The sequence below is a fragment of the Oxyura jamaicensis genome, chromosome 4 (genome assembly GCF_011077185.1).
Source record: "Oxyura jamaicensis isolate SHBP4307 breed ruddy duck chromosome 4, BPBGC_Ojam_1.0, whole genome shotgun sequence".
NCBI lineage: Eukaryota > Metazoa > Chordata > Aves > Anseriformes > Anatidae > Oxyura > Oxyura jamaicensis.
The window spans coordinates 23,065,837-23,084,102 of record NC_048896.1 but is presented as its reverse complement, the minus strand read 5'-3'; the positions used below and the strand labels follow the sequence as shown (position 1 = coordinate 23,084,102).

The 18,266-nt window shown below is 48.2% G+C and overlaps 1 protein-coding gene and 2 long non-coding RNA genes across 4 annotated transcripts in view; 1 reads left to right on the top strand and 2 right to left on the bottom strand.

Annotated features, from left to right (window-relative positions):
- The first annotated feature begins 3,457 nt into the window (after positions 1 to 3,457).
- Positions 3,458 to 18,266, top strand: part of CNOT6L (CCR4-NOT transcription complex subunit 6 like) — a 32,494-nt gene continuing 17,685 nt past the window's right edge. The window contains exons 1-2 of one of the 2 annotated variants that reach the window (XM_035324885.1): positions 3,458 to 3,481; positions 3,641 to 3,670. Coding sequence is in view for 1 of the 2 variants with exons in the window: in XM_035324883.1 (XP_035180774.1) it covers positions 3,665 to 3,670; positions 11,661 to 11,701 (47 nt within the window). In the remaining variant the exon portion in view is untranslated. Of the gene's footprint in view, positions 3,482 to 3,640; positions 3,671 to 11,660; positions 11,702 to 18,266 lie in introns of those variants that run through there. The other variant, XM_035324883.1, reaches the window with a different exon arrangement.
- Positions 5,132 to 6,289, bottom strand: LOC118166193. The gene is made up of 2 exons (XR_004750373.1): positions 6,146 to 6,289; positions 5,132 to 6,043 (listed from the first exon to the last, which is right to left on the bottom strand). It is a non-coding gene; the product is annotated as an uncharacterized LOC118166193 (long non-coding RNA).
- On the bottom strand, positions 10,604 to 12,265 carry LOC118166192. Its single transcript, XR_004750372.1, has 3 exons — positions 12,139 to 12,265; positions 11,618 to 12,021; positions 10,604 to 10,712 (listed from the first exon to the last, which is right to left on the bottom strand). It is a non-coding gene; the product is annotated as an uncharacterized LOC118166192 (long non-coding RNA).

The following is an 18,266-nucleotide window of genomic DNA, read 5'->3' as shown; positions in this document are numbered from 1 at the left end:
ATAGAAACAAGGCAGTATGAGTCGCGGGAGAAATGCACCGCGTGAGTCACTGCCAGCCTGCCGCGGCTACTCCCTGATTTCCTCCTGCTTCCCTAGCCACAGTGCTCACCAACAGGGACATTTCCATGTGGAAGAAACTCCCCTGTGAGTTAACATCGGCTGCTCTGCTCCAAAATGATGTGCTGCGAGTCCCTAACAAAACTCTGCCTGCCCCAGACGTCAGCTGCCAAGTCAGGGCCTGATGTCCTCCGAAGCTGCATGGTTTGTGTAGCTGGGGTGTTGGGCCCTGGCTTAAACCTGCTGCGTCCTGCAGCCGCTCCCAGGCCTTGCTGTGCTCATCTGGAGACACTTGATGCTTCTGTCTGGGAGATTCAGCCCTGCCAGAAACCCCAGTTCCAGGGTACATGGCTTTAAAAGCCATGTTTGTGCTGTTAATAACAGGAACAGTTGTCAATTCCCAGTTGTTCCAATAACTCAAGAAAGCTATTTTCTGGCCAAAGTCACCTGTGTCCCATTTCAAATGTGTTTGGAAAAGATCTGTCTGATCTACAAAACTACCTGTGGAGCACGTAAGGACTCTTTATCTGGATGCTGAGCTGCTCCAATACACACCATGAGCTATATTCCAGTCTCTTGCTCACTAAAGGGGGCCCACTTATTTCACACTGACATGCTTTTGGCTACAAACATGCTGACTTCTGCAGTTTCATTCCCCCCCTGATGAACCTGGGACCAAGAATATTCTCCAAATTCTTTTTTTTTTTTTTTTTTTTTTTTTTTTTCTTAGAACTCTGAAGGGAGGTTTATCTATCTCATCTATTGGTTTGCTCTGAAGCATTTGTGAAACATCTGACTCACACTGACACTGTATGTTTCTCTTCTGAACAGTGTATTTTCCAGTAGCCCAAGACGAGTCCAATTTTTCCCTGTAAGCTTCTTACTGACTTTAATAAACTCTGATGGGGTGTCTAACCCGGTCTGCCATATTCTCTTGCTGTTTCAGTGCCTTTGTGCTCTCCTACTTCTGAGTAAGAGGCTGCCACACTCAGTGGAAGTCTCAGTGGGAAGGGGTCTCAGCCCAGATCACCGTGCCCCTGTGGTGAAGAAAGAAATACAGCTTTTGTCTCTACAGGGACCAGGGGTAATGGGTAATGACCCTGCTGAAGGCCTGGCAGCTGTTTTGCAGGCAGCTGTTTGATGTTTACATCTCCTCGTGCATTCCCAAATACGGCAGGGAGCTTCTCGAACTAGAATTGTTATTTTTAAATCAGAGTAGCTGATGTTATGTGCATATGCAAAACGTGGCATAACAAACCCAATACAGGTTTCTCCAATGTAACTGTTCACTCTGTATCCCAGGAAAGGATCCAGGAAGATGGGAAGGTACAAGGGTGACAGGAGGAAAAAAAAAAACTCCTCAGTCTTAATGTCTTAATGTCTTAATGACAAGTGAAAAAGCACAAAATCCAAGCATGGAGGCAGATCAGGTTTGGACAATGGGGTTTTATTTTGGATGGGCAATAGGCACCTACATATCCAATAGTGGTGGCAAACATAATACAAGACTTACCATGCGAGTCTGCTTAATATGCACCTGTGATCAGGTAACAACCTGCATCCTTCACCCTGTTCCTTCATGACTTCTGAATCCCCTCATGGGCTTCCCATTTGTTCAACAAAAGGTCACTGCTGCAGATCGTGGGTTTTGGCTCTGTGGGGAAACGCAGGCTCACGGTTAACTTGTTAATGATTCTTCCGTATCACCCCTACGGATACTCTGAATACCTCTTGTGCACAGCATGGTGAGGAACCCAGACATAACAAATTTATTCTGCGAAGGAAGCAGGGCCTTGGGCAGGCTGCGGTTTGCTGTACAAGTGGTGGGGGAGCCGCCGGGAGATGCTGATCCTGCCGGCGGTGACCCCGGGCAGGCCACTCACAGAACCTGGTTTCTCAGTTACGCTCTCTTTTGAGAAGGGAGGGAAACAATACCTGAGGTGAGGGTGGCGAGGCTCTGGCCTGTAATGGGAGCTGGGAAACCTACAGAATGATTAACCCAGGCAGGGGAAAAAGGGAGGGCACAGTCCTCCTTCACTGGTCCGCTTGTATTTTTCAGGGGAGAGGAGTAATGAGTGAAACAGTTAAAGGCACCAATATCAAAGAAGTCAGTACCAAAGCCTTTAAAAGGCTGCACATGATTTTTCTCCTAAGAAAGGTGGGCCATTAAACTTCTATTTGAAGAGGCTTTTTACTTTCTCCCTCCTTTCTCTCTGCCTGCTCCCGATTACTCATTTACTCCCTTTGCTAACAGAACCCCTTGAAAAGTCGTGGAGGCTCCTTCCACGCTTCTTGTTCTCTGAGCCTAAACGAGTCCGGCACAAGACTAGACAGCTGCAGAAGAAATGAGTTTCAATAAGAACTGCTTGTCCTACTCTACACCTCCCCAGCTGCTCGCTGGGAGGTACCTCACAGGTACTTTCCAGCAGCTCTATGCCACTTTTGTTGCCAGTTTTCCCTCCTGTGCTATCCCACAGATGAGCACATGAAGACCTACACCGCTCTCCACCCCTGGTTTCTTCTTATTTTTCTTTTATTTTTATTTTTTTCTGTTTTGAATCCATGCTCTGTGCTCATGCAACACCCCTATTTTTTCTCTTTGAACTTGGGAGCAGCCCTGAGAAGAAGGCAACCTCCAACTTTGGTGTGCTCAACTGAAGAAAATGGGCTCCAACATAAGCACGCCGTGTAATCGTGTTCCCGTGCTTCGTCCGCCCTCCGATGTGGGGCTCTACAGCCACAGCGTGGGCACCCAAAAGTTTTTGCAGCAGACAGACACTTCCTTTGGAGAAACAGAGGTGATGGATGTGAGCTAAGACACCACCTACACCCTCAATGCTCGGCTTTTGCCTCACGCTCGGCGAGGGGCCTGCTCAGCCTGACATCTGCCTCACTTCCTCAGCTCAGCAGGCCTTTGTGGGGTGCCCTCTTCACGTAGGCTCTGGAGAACGCTCCTCGCTATAATCAACGGCGACATTTAGCTGTGGAGGGCTGCACTGGGGGGGCACGGGGTGGCCTCGCTGGGGTCATGGCACCATTTTGGGCTGGGGCACCACTTTGGGGTCCCGTCACTATTTGAGGATCCCTTCACCACTTTTGGGTCCCGTCACTATTTGAGGGTCCTGTCACCATTTTGGGGTCCCATCACTATTTGAGGATCCCTTCACCATTTCAGGGTCCTGTCACCATTTCAGGGTCCAATCACTATTTGCGGGTCCTGTCACTATTTGAGGGTCCCGTCACCATTTTGGGGTCCTGTCACTATTTGAGGATCCTTTCACCACTTCGGGGTCCTGTCACCATTTTGGGGTCCTGTCACTATTTGAGGGTCCCTTCCCCATTTCGGGGTCCCGCCACCCCTTGGGGCTCCGAGCACCCCCTCCCGCCGCCAGCACCGCCCGCCCCGCTCCCTCCTCCTCCTCCTCCCGTCCCCACCTCCCTCTCCCCCGCCCTCCGCGCCTCCCGAGCCCCGGGCCGCTCCTCCCCGCCGCCACCGCCGCCGCCACCGTCTCCCCGTCCCCGTCCCCGTCCCCGGCGGGCCGCCGCCTGCATGTCGTTGCTGCCCGCCGCCCCGCCGCCGCCGCCGCCCCGCCGCCAGCCGCGCCGGATGCAGGTGAGCGCCGCCGGGGCCTGCCCGGGGAGCGGGGCCGCCATGTCGGGGCCTGCGCCGCCCCGCCGGCCGCGGGGAAGGGGAGCCCGGCCCCGGCAAGGGGAGCCCGGGGTTGAGGGGAGCCGGCTAAGCCGGTCTCCCCCATCCCCCCCGTGCCCCACGGGTGTGGGGCGGGCTGCCCGCTGCGGGGGGCTCGGGGGGCTCGGGTGCCCGGCCCCGCGGTGGAGTTTGCGGGGACGGGGAGCGGGGGCTCGCTGTGGAAACTTGTTGGGGGACACGGCGGGGAGCGTGACCTTCCCAGAGCCCCCCAGCCGCCCGCTGTGGGAGCTCGGAGCAGGCCAAGCGATGGCTTTGGGGAGCCGTGACTTGTCGCTGGGCGGCCTGGGGTAATGGGGTGCTGCCAGCATCAGTGTCGCCCCCACGCCGCGCCGTGCCGCTTGGACGGGCACGGGGACGTGTCCCCGCCACCTGCAGCCACCCCGGGAGGGAAAACACCGTGCCTCGAGGTTGCTTCTCGTGTGCGTGGACATGGCCGATAACGAAAGTGACGATAACACAGCTATTTTTAGCCCCTGTCGTTCCTCCGAGATGTTTGTGCCCTGGTGCACGTTTTTTAACAACAACAACAAAAAAACACAAAGTACGTTCCTTCTCGTAACGCCTTCCCTGTGACAAAACCCCAGGAATTCCTAGAAGCTGCACCCAAATTTGGAGGGCCAGAAGGCTTTGACAAGGGAGGAGCGTGGCCCTTACAAGCACAGCACAGCCGGTGACTTTATTTCTGGGTTCTCCCCACGAATACACCGAGTTACGGTGAAATCCGTACCGACGAGCACCAAAACGCGGCCCGCACGAGGTGCGGCCACGCGCTAGCGGTGCCTCATGGAAGGTGGAGGCTGGCTGTACGTGCGAGGCTCGCTTCGTGCCAGCACGGCGGCCTGACCCAGCTTCCTGCGTGTGGCCGTCTCCACCGCCACCCTGCTGTGCCTCGGGCCGGCTTCTTGTTATTGAAGCAGGTTCCTTGGGACCTGCGGGACTGCAAACAGTTGCCCGGAGCTCGCTGTGCACCCTCGGAGGGTAGCAGGGAGTTATTTATGACTTTATCCCGTAATGTTGCTCCGGAGTGGATCAAGCGGTGCGTGCTTGTGACATCTCGCTGCTCCGTGCCCTGGGATAACGACATGCATCACCATATGCACGACCCGCAGTGTTGTGTTGATTCATCCGAACGGAACTTATGCTCGAGCATCCGCTGGGGCATGAAATCTCCTTGCCCGCTGTCTTCAGAGATGATTGCAGATGATAAAGGCCTGTTGCAGTTTGCCTGTTCGGCTTAACTGAACAGTGGGAATTATGCAGTGCTTTATTGCCTGGCTCTCTGTGTTTGCTAAACACATCCCATCAAACACTTTCGGTTTTGTTCTCCTCTTGCTATTAAAAGCAAGAACTTTTTAGCACCAAGAGTGCTAAAGTACAGCAGAAAATTTATTCGCTTTTGCCTTTTCTTCCTGCAGGAGCTCTTGTTTTCTAATTTAGTTTGTGAATTTAAAGTACGATGTAAGTGGATGATAGGTATTGCCACGTTCCCGGGCTAAGTTTAGGTTTCTTCTCCCCTTGGAAGCCAAGATGCTGGCATGCCCACGACACAGGAGCAAGAATGCCAATCGTCTGACTGTTTGTTGGAAAAAGTTCTTTTGGCAGCAGCCTGAAAAACGCGAAACTTTGCAGATTCACTTTGATCGCTGTTGAGCTTCACACCAGGTCTATATGGCAAACTTCTGCTGGCACAGCTCTGTCTGCGAGCGCGGTGACGAAGTGTGACCCGTGACTGACATAGCTGTGCCAGCAGAAGCCCCAGCTGTAGATGCAGTTATCTGCACAAGTGGACTTTTACTGATAGAGCTTGTTTTCGTTTTTAAGGGTGTTTTTTTTTTTTTTCCCCTATGCCGGTAGCCGTGTCGTTGTCAGGAAAGCACAACCCTTGCGGGGCAGGAGGGGACCTGGTGTAATCAGCCGTTCGGCTGCCTGACTCGGAAGGCACGAGCGGTCAGTCTGTGTTCGGTGTGCGTGGCTCTCCTCTCCCCTCCCGCCGTCACTAGGAGCTCGGTAACTTCTGCAGTGGGAATTCTCCGCAAGTAAGTGGTGTTATGACTGCTACTTGTTTTCTTGCCTTGCAAGGGTATTTATAAAACTTCGTTTCGTGTGATAAGCTGGGATTTTTTTATCGTTCAGACTGGTTGTTTTTCATTACCGGTCTTATTTTTATAAAAAGCAAGGCAGGCTTGTCTCTGAGTCCGCCAAGCACAGCAGTATTTAGCTCTCACACCAGTCTGACCAGGAGTAAGCCAGAACGTGATCCCAAGGTGTGTGCGGACTCTGGAAGTGAAGTGAAAGGGAATCAGCGGAGAAAAAATAATTAATTTGCACACCCGGGTGAGTCTTTACTTAATTTAAATCTAAAACATTGCAAAGAAAAACATTTAGGTAGCTCGCAGCAGTTGCTGTCTTTTTTGTTCAGAGTCAGTGTGCACAAACGGGGAGGTGCGTCTCGCTTTTCTTCCTTCTGCAAACATTCCGTTTTAAGTGGTAACATGCATAATTCTAGAACAAATTTCCTTTAACCACACAAAACCACTGCTTAGATCAGCCTCAGTCTGCTGCAGGCTTTCAGGTTACGTAAGTTTAAGAGGGGGGGCTAAATGCAAAGGAATGGTTTGCTTTTTATTTACCAGAAAGAGATTTCCGAGTTGCAGACGGGTGTGTGAGGCACTGGGTGTCATCTGATTTGCAGAGCACTGAGAAAGCCATCGTCATGGTGGAGATCAGTTGTTTGGGAGCCTCAGATGGCGCTTCGGAAAACGTTTAAAAAACAGGTTAAAATACGTTTTACTCATACCTCCTGGATCTAATTCAGGAGGATTTGCTGTGGATTTACTACTTAAAGCGTTAAACGCTAAGCCTCTGCTAATATTTTCTTTTTTAATTCAGTGCTTAATGTTGATGATGGCCTGTGACAAAGCTGTGCTAGTTACTTGCCTCCCTCCCTCTAACAGAGTGGTTCTTCTGCCTCAAGCAGAAAAGTTAGAGCTGTTGAAACGTCAACAGCTCTTAAGCAGACACTCTCCTCTGCACTTGTCCATGTGCGCTGTGTCCCACCGGTGGCTCGAGCCAGCAAGCTCCCTGGGCTGCTGCTTGCCCAACCCCGCTTGCCTTGCTCGTTTGCGTTGTCATCGGGTCTTCCGCCACCCTAGCCAGCTGTGTAGAAAATGCGAGCGGATCCAAGAGCTGCGCCTTCTCCCCCACTTACCAGGTTGTAAATTTGCGTGTCAAAACGTGCAGCAGGCTCTGTGGAGTTGTCACCGTCCCAGCGGCTTTGCTGGAGCCAGAAGGGGAAGCCCTGCTCTCCTCCCAGCCCTGCCTGCCCCGGCGCTGGCACGTGCTGGGCCCTGTGCTGAGCAGGTTTCGCTCCCTCACCTGGCGGTAAATAAACAAAGCAGGAGACGGAGGCTGCGGGCCGCTCGTGTTTTTGAGAAGCGGAGGTTGTTGGATCACCAGAAGGCACCGTGTAACTTCATCTTGTGAGCAGTCCTGTGGCTCTTAGTGATTTGTCTGCACAGCTCCTGCCTCTCATCTGTAATGGTAAAAGCAGAGAGGGTCTTAGGACGTTTCTTCATGGCTGTCTTTATCTGCTGTCGGCGTTTCTGCATCTTAAAAGGCTCACACTTCCCAGGTCTGTGTCAGTGAACTTCACAGGTGTACTTCCAGCCACAAGACACCCCTCCAAAAAATGAACAGACAGCTCAGAGGGGACAAAGCGAACTGTGAAGGAACCTGCAGGAGATGGCAAAAGGACTCTATACGCAGAGGATTTACTGATTTTAGCTTCGTGCCTCTTTCAGGAGTAGACCTCAGAGAGCAAGGTGCAGAGGGGACTGCAGGCTTGTAGCAGAACACACTGGCTGGTTTTACTGTAAGCTTGATACACTCACAAAAGAGCAGAGTGACAGCTACCTGTGCCGGCATGGTGCCAGATGTGACTTGGTTCCCATTATTTAGGAGAGGACTTATCTCCCAGGTGAGCACTGAAAACCAAAACACCCGACCTGGAATTGTTCTGAAGGAAAAAAGAAGTGCGTTGGAGGAAGATCTCACCAGGAATTGCTCCGGAGTCCTGTTCAGCAGAGTAACTTCTGCAGCCACGTGCACATCTCCATACAGAGGATCAAGAAGTGATTTAACAGCGTTCAGACACTACCAGGAAGCTTTCCCTCCAGGGCTGAAAAGGCAGTCATTTAAAATACGATTAAAGCCAGGCAGAAATGCCTTATATGATGTTCTACAAGAAACAATTTTTATACCTTTCGAGGGAAGACATTAAATTGGCATTGATAAAAATTCCACAAGATGAAGAAAAAGCAGCTGCAGACAATTTTAGACACCACTCGTGCAGGCAGCGAACTCGGAGATTTTGGAGCGACGCGAAGTCAGCACCCAGAGCCAGGGAGCAGAACCCCATTTAGCTGCTGCATGTCCTGCAAACGCCTGGTTTAACTAAAGCTTGCAGCCTGCGTGTGTACACAAGGAGCAGATAAGGCTGTGTGTTCTCCCTCACTGTGGCATTTCCTGATGTAAATGATTAATGGCGCTTTACGGGTGCACGGCATTGGAGCTGGTTATGCTTAGCAGTTTGCTGAAGGGTTTTCTTCTACCTGCTGGTAAGGGGGCTTTATACGTGATATTCGCCCCGAGAAGGGTGTATAAAATAGGATTAAAAGGGCTGTAGGACTGGCTGCAGATTTCCTGGGATGTGTAGATGTGTATTTCAAATAAAGTTAACACTGTGTGCGTTGTCTGCGGGCAGGTTTCACAGATCTACAGCACCCGTACGCAGTCATGTTAACAAAGGCGTTCAGACAGTCACACTCCAGGAGAGACATGAAATACTTTTCCCTTTTTTATCAAAGTAATCGCGTTGGGGAATGCGAAATGCTGCCACTTTGAGCACAACGGTGTGAGTAGGGCCAGGGGAGAGAGGAAGAGGAGGGCTTTTTGCTCATCACCTTGCTGTGTACGGCTTTACTTTGTCCACCAGATTATCTGTCTTGCCTACGACCATCAGCAGTGCTTGTTCCAGAGAGAAAAGTTGCTAGAGGTGGCGGGGCTGATATGGAGAGGTGCCAGCCCTCTGGAGGAGACGTACGCTTCCTGAATTCATGTCGTGATGGAACTTCAGATGGGACTTCATTTTTTTTTTCTTTTTTTTTCTTTTTTTTTTTTCCTGTTTGCAGCTTGGGGGTTGGGAAATCTTTGCTGATGTACAGACCTGAACTGACCGATCCTTCGGAGCACCCTGCAGCCATCCATCCCTGCTGATGAGTAGGGTCTCTGGGGGCCCGCGTGGGCAGTGGGAATGCAACCCAAAGCTCCTGCCTACGTGTCCTTTATCCTCACCACCCATCCTTTGTCCTCACCACCAGCTCTTCCACAGACACTACTGCAGGTCAGCACCCCTCCGCTCCCTTCTTGCAGCCAGCTGAAACTCAAAACCAATGTGAATATTTTAAATGCTTTTTAAAGGCAAAAGAATATTCACAGGTTGAGGCAGCTCTGCAGGTAGTGGAATAGATGAATGGTTAGTACACTGTTGCTGCAGAGTGAGTTTTGTTGTGAGCTTTTGGGGGAGACAGGGAGGGAAACGGTCTCCTCAGGAAGCAAAGAGAAAAGGGAATCGCCTTCTTTCAGCAATAAATGAGCCGTGTCACACAGCTACAAGCAAGGGATGCGTGGCCTTCACCTTGCTGGGTCACAGGGTTGGAGAGGGAGCGTTATTCCTGCGTAAAACAGGCTCCTGGTTTTAAGACATTTTAACAATTCCAGGAATCTGCATTGCTGATGGGTCGTCTTAAAAAAGAGGCTTTTATGGCTAAGCCAAGTTTTGTAAATGCTGAGAAGTATGCCTTCTGGGTGAGTTGGAAGTCCAGAAAATATTTGGAGCAATAGTATAAAGTGAACCCTTCTTCTTTTCTTTTGGCTTTGCCTTTTTAGTTCAACAGCTTTTACTTACAAGTGTGAAAAGAACTACAAAAACATCCGCTTTTGGTCAAGCTGTTGATAATAGTCAAGATTTGTAGATTGTGCTAAAGCTTGCTGTTTACCCTCTAAGTCAACTGAATGAATTTATTAGGTAGTTTACCCCTTGCTTTTCAGGAATGCTTCCATGTGACTGAGCGTCTTTGTAACTTTTAATCACAAATTAGTTTTGCTTTTTTACTTCCTGAGAAATCAGTCAAAAAGCTCTTCCAAAAGGCTCTCGCGTTGCTCTGAGTGCTTAGAGAAGCACGTTGAGGAAGACATCCTTCTCCAGATTTGTAGGTGTTTTTTCGGGGCAGGAGAACTAAAAAGGAAGAAAGCAGAAAAGCTGCTCTGTGTGCTAGGCTCAGTATTGTGGCCCTGTCCTCTCTGAACAACGGGGTGGAGAGGTCTCGCAGGTTTTTAAGCTTTCAGTTATGTGGCCTTCTGGTGCTCTGCACTAAGGTTTCACAGCCTAAAGAGGTGTTTGAGAGTTTCCGATGGAAAGGCCCCGTTCAAATGCTGCGGAAACATTGGTCTTTTCCACGGAAGCCGGGGAGTTTGCTCCTGGGAGATGGAAGTGAGTGGCCATCTGAGACAAACCTTCCCCATGCACCTTGACTTACACTTGCCTGAAGTTAGTAAGCTTTTTGGTGGCTCTGGGATGTGGGGGTCTTTCCAAACAAACGCCTTTGTTCTTTGCCCTTGACACATGGGGTATTTCCTTTGCCTTTCTCCTTGCTTTGGGCAAAGAGCAGGAGCAGAGTTAGAATGCTCGGGGAAAGCGTAGCGTTATCACCCGACCATCTGCGGGCAGAACCGCAGGCGGGAACTGCTACCAGCACTGTGAGACTGCGAGCGTTGCCTGGCTTTTCGCAGAGGGCTGGTCCACTAGCTTCTTGTTGGAGCACGTATTGGTATGCACCGCTCAGCTCGTACACAAACGACACAGGCTGCTGCTAAACAGAGCTTCCTGCTGATAAAGAGAAATGTGAAACTTAAAACCGATTTTCACGGGACACAAAGGCAAAGTATTTGTCCAAAAAGTTCTCTCCGGGCAAGGGAAAACACTCTCTTCGGTGTTTTCTTAGAGGAGAGGAACTGACCAGCCCAGGGCAGGAAAAGGCCAGCTGGGGCAGTGGTGGATGTAATGCCAGAGAACTGGGGACTTCTCTCTTTTACTGGCTTCTTCTACCCCTTAAAACTCCATTTGTATTTACCCTGGTAGATGAATTTACAATTGGCCTTGGAAACGGGAGAGAGCTACTGCAGGATGAATTACCCACCCAGCAGAAATTTCCACTTGTGAACGCCTTTCCTCTAATCCCTTTTTGTTGCGGAAAGTTAAGAAAGCAAAAGGAAAGCAGGGCTAGGCAACTTCTCACATGCCAGAATATAGTCTCAAGTGCCAGGCAGAGTTGGGTTCAGACCGTCAGGTTGCCCTTGGCTTGCATTTTTTCCTCCAGACAAATTAGGTCTTACCACTGGGAGCAGTTAAATCTTGAAGCATTTTTTTTTGCCTGTGCAATGACCCTCATCCTTCTCCCTTTTAGTACGGAGGGAAAGACTGTGAAGGAGGGAAGCTTGTCGGAGAAATGAGGAATGTTTTGAGTGGATGAGAGAAGCACACACACCAAGTATTTGAGACCTGCTAACGTTATATGGGCCTTAGGATATCCATTTCATTCTTTGATGCATTTTTTGGTGTATGGTTTGATTTGAAGACGGTAAACAGTCCTGTGATGACTACGAGATGTTTTTCTGCCTGTTGCAGTAACTGATGTGTACACAGGGAGATGAGTACAACTTTACAGTATTTTCTACTTACAAAATTATGTGTTTTAAAACCTAGACAGTGCTGCAGTATTCCTAAATCCATACCTGTCTCCTCTGTGTACCCACTGTGTCTGTGCTCTTGCTTTAGATGCTGTCTCTGCGAAGCAGTGGCGTGTGTGCAGCCCGGAGGTGAGTGCCGCTTGGTAGGACCGCTGTCGGAGCTGGGGCTCTTCTGTCACTTCTTTCAGAGACCATCTTCTTCTTTGCAGGCTTACATAGCACTTGGATGCCCCCACGTCTCAGGGCATTGCCACCCTTGAAAGGCAGCGCGTGCTGCAGCTCTTCCAGCAGCAGCCGATGGCTTGCCTAGCTCCAAATCCGCAGCGAAGGACTGCAACCAAAACTTGGCATGGTGGGGAGGGAAGGGGACTGCAGGGAGGCCTCTCCGAAAACAAACATTAGGGAACTCTTGAATCATCCTGTGTGCTAACCGAGAACAGAAAACTGATCTGTTTGTGGAACATCAGCAAAACTTGCCGAGGGTATTCCCTGGTGAGGTAATGAGCGCGCGTTAGATGAAATCCCTTCGAGTGGCGAGCAGGGGAACCACCCAAAGTCTAACTTACCTTTTGGCAGAGGAACGAGCCGAATTGGGTAGCTCTTGGCTATGCCAGCTAGCATACACGGCAGGGTTCCTTCACATTTCACTCTAATAGAGTGAGAGCGAGCATTAATCGTCGTTGGGGCAGCAGAATTAGCCTTACACTGATTCAGATTTAGAGACGGGCATACCTCAGTGCTGGGCAGCACCTTCACCCACCGGGGGTCACAGCTCATGTGCCTCATCGTTGCGGACAGGTTTTATGGGTGCTTGGAGTGGGTTAACCTTCAGATGTTCGGGGCTGGTCCTGTTAGGTGGGAATTCCTTGGTCCCCACAGAGACGGTCTTAGGCTGTAATTGGCATAGTTTCTCACTTGCCATCATTCTGGAAAGCAGCTAGGAGTACATGTTAATCATTAACATTGATTTAAAACTAAACCTAGCATGTAGAGCTTAAGTTTGGTATAATTGCACATGGGAAGATTTGGATTATTGAGAAAAGAAGAAGCTGAACTAATTTTTGATACCTGACTAATAGCTATTTTCTGGCAATCAGGAAAACTTTTACTTCTTTGACTAAAAAAGTAAAGTACATTTAAGTATACCCTACTGAGAAAGGGATTTATGCCTAGAAAGTACTTCATTTTTAAAATAATCCCTTTTCTTCCTCCTCAACGTTTGGGCACACAAGCCTAGCACAGCATCCCATGGCCTGGTTAAACTGGACTCTAATATGAAAGGGCTAGTTTTTTGTGCCAGTGATTGCAAAACACTTTCCACTATTGGTGTGCTTTTTCCTTGACTTTTTATTTTATTTTGACTAGTCCACATCTCCCCATAGCTGAACAGGGCAGGCTTTGTAACTTTAAAGCTGTTTGAAGCAAGTTTTGTGGTGGCACACTTCCACGTTGTTAATTATTGCTGCAAAGACCAGATTGCGAGAGATAAGCTAGCTGTTATCTCCCTATCACACAGGGAGAGTAGCTGAAGTGCTGCTGGGCTCTGCTTATGTTGTTAGAGCGCTGGCAGCCTACCACGGAAAGGTTAAGATAGCATTGTAGCCACGGAAATAATCACATTCATTCTTTTCTCCGAACACAAACTTTCTTTGAAGGATGAAAGGTTATTGATGATTGGCATCGTGTTTTAAAGAAAGGAAGCAGCATTTATTGAGCAGGCTCCTTCAGAGCTGCTGCAGTGGAGTGTACGAATTATTAATTCTGGTGTGGTTCTGTTCAAAAGACGAATCGATAGCCGGCTTCTCTCCAGTTATTGATCCCAAGGAGCTGAATGAGCCAAGGTGTTGGCTCAGGGCAACCTGAACAGGCTCTTTGTTTCCAAGTGAGTGGCTGAATGAAGTGATGTGTAGGATTAGGTTTGTCAATACAGCAGTCCCTTCCCTGGAGGCTGGGAGCGATGCTAGTAAGCTCCAACACTTTGAACCTACTCAGTTCTCGGCGTTGGAAGTTCTCCTCAGTCCTATCAATGTCAAACAGGTAGCAAGAAAACCTCCTGCTCTCAGCTGCAGCCACGCACCGCTGCTTTTCTTCTGTGCTCGCAGCCCAGGACAGAGTTTCATCTCGATGTTTGCCAGGGATCAGGCAGCTGCAGTGGCTGCTTCCTTCCCCAGACCCCCAGTGACTTCAGCTCTTAATCCTTTAAGCCACTCTTCCCCATCTCATTAACAGACCAGCGCTCTCCAGGGATGGGCAGGCGCTGCAAGTGGATCACTTCTTTGAACTGGTCTGGGACACTCATGTAAATAAACATGCTGCTTAAACCATCCCTCTGGGGGCTCCTGGTGACATTTATTTACAGGCTGGCTGTTGAAACTGTCTTCTTTCCTTGCCCCATAACAGAGCCTGGTATGCATGCCTGGCAAATGGAGCTTTGCTTCTGAGCAGGTACCTACCAAGTATTTGCACATAAACTAGTCCCTAAGAACCCTCCTTAAGGTTACAGGTATAAAACAGCTGCAGACAAAGGCAGGTATTACGTACTGGGACTGGATGCAGATGTTCAGGAGAGGTCGTGTACACAAGGAGAGGTAACAGACCATTTCAAGCAGAGCAGAAGCTGCTCTTCCTAAGTAAAACTGAAATGTTAACTCAGTACAGAAATTAAAGTAACTACTTAATACATAGTATTTCCTCACAGTAAGAAGTTCAGCTGTTCTTGTAAATGGGGCTGTGACATAGAGGAAGAGGAAGGGTGGAAACCTGGATTTTCTTGCGTTACCTGCAATTTAAGGAAAGCCTCACTACTTCATTTAAAAGAGATGAGGGAACGGGGGGAAATAACTCGTGGGTGTATGTCAGTAGGGCAATTAGCATTTCAGTCAAGTGCCAGTTGGCTCTGAAATTAACAGAATACAGCTAGTTCCCTCCCTTCCCACTCCTCCCTTTGGCTTTTGCTCCTTTTTTTTCTCCGTGACTTTTCTGTGCTTCTCTTGGCTTTTATGATCGTCGCTGAAGTGATAATGTGAAGCCCTCTGGGGCCCCGCAACCACTGAAGTTGCTATCAGCTGCTGCATCCTGGCTACCTCTTGCATTGCGTGCTTCCCCCTGCAAGTGAATTTCACTGTGCTCAGGCTTGTACTCCGTGTCAAGGCAGCGACGCCACAGATGAGCAGGAGGTGGGAAGCCTCGGAGGATGTGGTTGCTGAACGTCGCTGCACCCAGCTGAACATCTTGTTTTGCTTGCCTTGCAGAGGCTTGACAGCACGTGGGTGAGCAGAGACAGTGCTCTAATCAGCGTGCCAGGCACAGGCAATTTTGTACTGAAAACGAAGCAAGTTAGGGTGACAGGGAATGTGTCCTCAGCCCCTGAGCACAGTTGCTTCGCAGGGATTTGCCAGACACTGGGACAAACTGCTGCACCTCCCGCATGACAGGGAGCTCGCTGATGAACAAAGAGAGGATTGCCTGTTAAACTGAGCATATGAAACTTAAATAGCCTCCTCTTGCTGAGCCTAATCTAAGTACCACGTGGAATAAAAACTAGGGCACGATTTGGACAAGTTCCATGTATTGTCGCCGTGCTTGTTGGTAACATGGCCTTGTCACCACGCATCTGGGCTCACTAGCTAGAGCGGGAGGGTGCAAGGCAAAATCCTGCAGTCAGTTTCTCACAGAGTTGCCACCACTGATAAAGACTACAGCACTCCCTAAATCATCAGCCCAAGGCAACAGTTGCTCTGTGAAGACTCCTCCTGCCTGTGCAAGCTTCTTTGAAGCCTGCTGGTTGTCTGAGTCTCCGCTGATGACCAAAGAGGTAACATTGCTGGGCAGTACTGTAGTAAGAATCTGCTCCCTTCTGCTTTTCAGGGAAGGCATGCCTCTTGACTGATTACAGCTGGGAATAACAGCTTCTCATTCTCTCAGCATCAGTAGAGAGATCCCGCAACTTAACTCTTCCTATTCTTCTACTTACTTTGCTTCCCTGACCCACCCCCCATTACGTGGGTAGGAGAAGATTGCGTCAATTATGATACAACACTACACTCTGGTCTTTGAAGGAGCTCTGCCAGAGGAGGCCTTGGTAGTTGCAAGTAAGGCCAAAACAAGCTGCTTCTGAAGCTTTTGTTGAAATATTTTCTACATCTAATATTTACCTTCATGATGGAGCAGAGCAGGGTTTTAACAAAGCATTCAGCTTGCAATGTGTGTGTAGACTCTAAGAGCTTCAAGTTAAGGAAGTGAAATCCTGGAGCTAGACCTAACAAAGTTATCTTAACTCTCAGTAAAGCACATTTGTTTTCAGATGCATGACTGATGTGGTTCAAAACAGCCTCCATATTACCTTGCTGTATTTTTAAATATGTTAGGAGTCAAGAAGAATACAAGTGGATGTAATTTGCTAACAGCATTCCACAAGCAAAGTCCAGTCTTCTCCACTTGGAGCACAGATTATGTTTTTAAAAAAGCAAACAGTGCTGAGGCTCTGTCTACAGGTTACAGTAGAGGTAAAGTTTCTGTTGCTACAGACTTGAAAGAAGTTAGAAGTAAATGATCTTAAATGCTGCAGGCTTCCAGAGTTCCCCTGGCTATGTGGTTTGGGGCTTTTTCTCAGAAAGAAAAGATTGCTAGTGAGTGGAGATCACTCCTACAACAGTCTTACTGAGTTCACGTAGAGAAATGCTCTGTATTGCAGAGTCAGTGTGCCATCTCACGAGAAAGTTTTCTTGAATGGATGATAGGAAAAGAAATACATCTTCCTACAGGTTTATAAAACAAAGGATTTTTTTCAGTTGCATTTGTGGACTGCATAGTTTGTTGCCAGCTCCATAGTACTAAGCTTGAAATTGTAGCTGGTATTTCTAAGACTTAACTTCAAATTTGGTCTTTTGCCTTGTGGTATTTTCCTCTGTTATTTTTTTAAGCTGTTGGTAGGACATTTGCTTGTGTTCAAGTAGCCTCTATTTATTTATTTTGACTGTACTTTCAAAGCTTGTTTGAAACCTGTTTTGGGAAATGACCATAACAGAAAATCTATTTTCTCTTACTCATAAAAAAAAACAAAAAAACACTATGAATAGGTATTTTCATTCATTTCACTGATAACCTCTATTTCCAATCAGATTGCTCAGAATAAGAAAATGAAGAGACACAGTACCTTTGTTGATGGACCCCCAGCGCTCACTGAGCTCCTGGTAGATGCAATGGCTAGAGAGGCGGTTGAACATGTTCCTGCAGGAATGCACAAGGAAAAAATTCAGATCCAAGCAAAGACTATCACAGCTCTCCATACATATTTTCTTGCTAGCATATCCACTAGCTACTATATATACACTAACATACCCTAAACTAATACATCTGTACATATATTACTGGTTATGTTTCAAACCCCCATTACATACCATTGAACAATCATCCTCCCCCTTCCCCCCCCCCCCCTTTTTTTTTTTTTTTTTTGCTCTTCAGCTCAAAGTACTCCAAAAGCCAGTTTTTGTATTTGTGGGCATTGGCTGTACTTTCTCTTCTCCAAGGGGAGCCTGAGATGAGACTTGTCTGACACTCGTACGAAAATGGAGCGTGCTTATTACAGAGCAGTAGCCTTCCTCTCCACCCTTTGCAACCATTTAGCCTTGTTTACAAGATATGTAGATTAAAAATGGTTCTGTTTTCCAACTTGGAGTCCAATTTTCCAATGTTAAATCACACACGCCTGTGTGTATATATGCATATATAACACACATAAACACATGCACATGCTCTGGCCTTGTCAGCCAGCAAGGTTTTTAAACCCTGGTGAGGGATTACTGCATGAAAGTGGATGGACAGTAAGCTGTTACTGCGCAGAGGAAGGAGGAATGATTCAGGGCTGTCTGCTGGATAGTTTTCAAAATGCTTTGGCAGTTTGACTCATGTATACACAGAGGCTGAAAAATCACAAAGAATGTCACTCTGCTGGAGGCCAGGGTTTTGAGTTGTACCAACACATCCACAAATATAGGGCAGAAAGGACATGAAGCTGTAGCTCTCTTCAATTTTTTTTTTTTTCCTCTCAATTTGTAACAAGGGCAGAAATAGACAACTTATTTACACATTGAGTTCTGGAAGAACTTACACAGAACAACATTAAAGTAACTGTTGTTTAAGAAATGCATCTTTGAATCTCCCCAGGGAAGAGACTGGTCATTATTTTAGACTAGCACATAGCTCTAAGGGACTTTGACCTATCTGGCTTCAAAGTCCTCCTGCAACATAGATGCCAAATAATCAGGACAGCTTTGAGCAGTGTTTCTCTTTCCACTGAACATATGTTAATCCTTTGGCTATATAGGGTGTATTTACCTTCAGAGTAAGAGACCCAACTTTATTAGGAGTGGTAGAGCAGCTCATCTCTCACAGCAGCCCCCAGGTACTTAATTTGGTTTGTCTGGATGTGCTGTATAATGGAAGAGATTTTCTATATCCTCAGCTGCTGTTGATTTCCCCCTACCCATACAAACCACCCCCACAGCATGGTTTAGGAGATTTCTTGTCCCTAGCAAAGTGTCCTCATTTCTCCTCTTGAGTTGATATGATTTGTAGGGCTGCCTTCAGCTTCTCACTAAGAAGAGTCATGGTTTATAATTCACACTGCTAACTATATCCTGCTTATCTCATGCTCTCCACACCTACACAATTTGAAAAGATCTTATAATTAGAT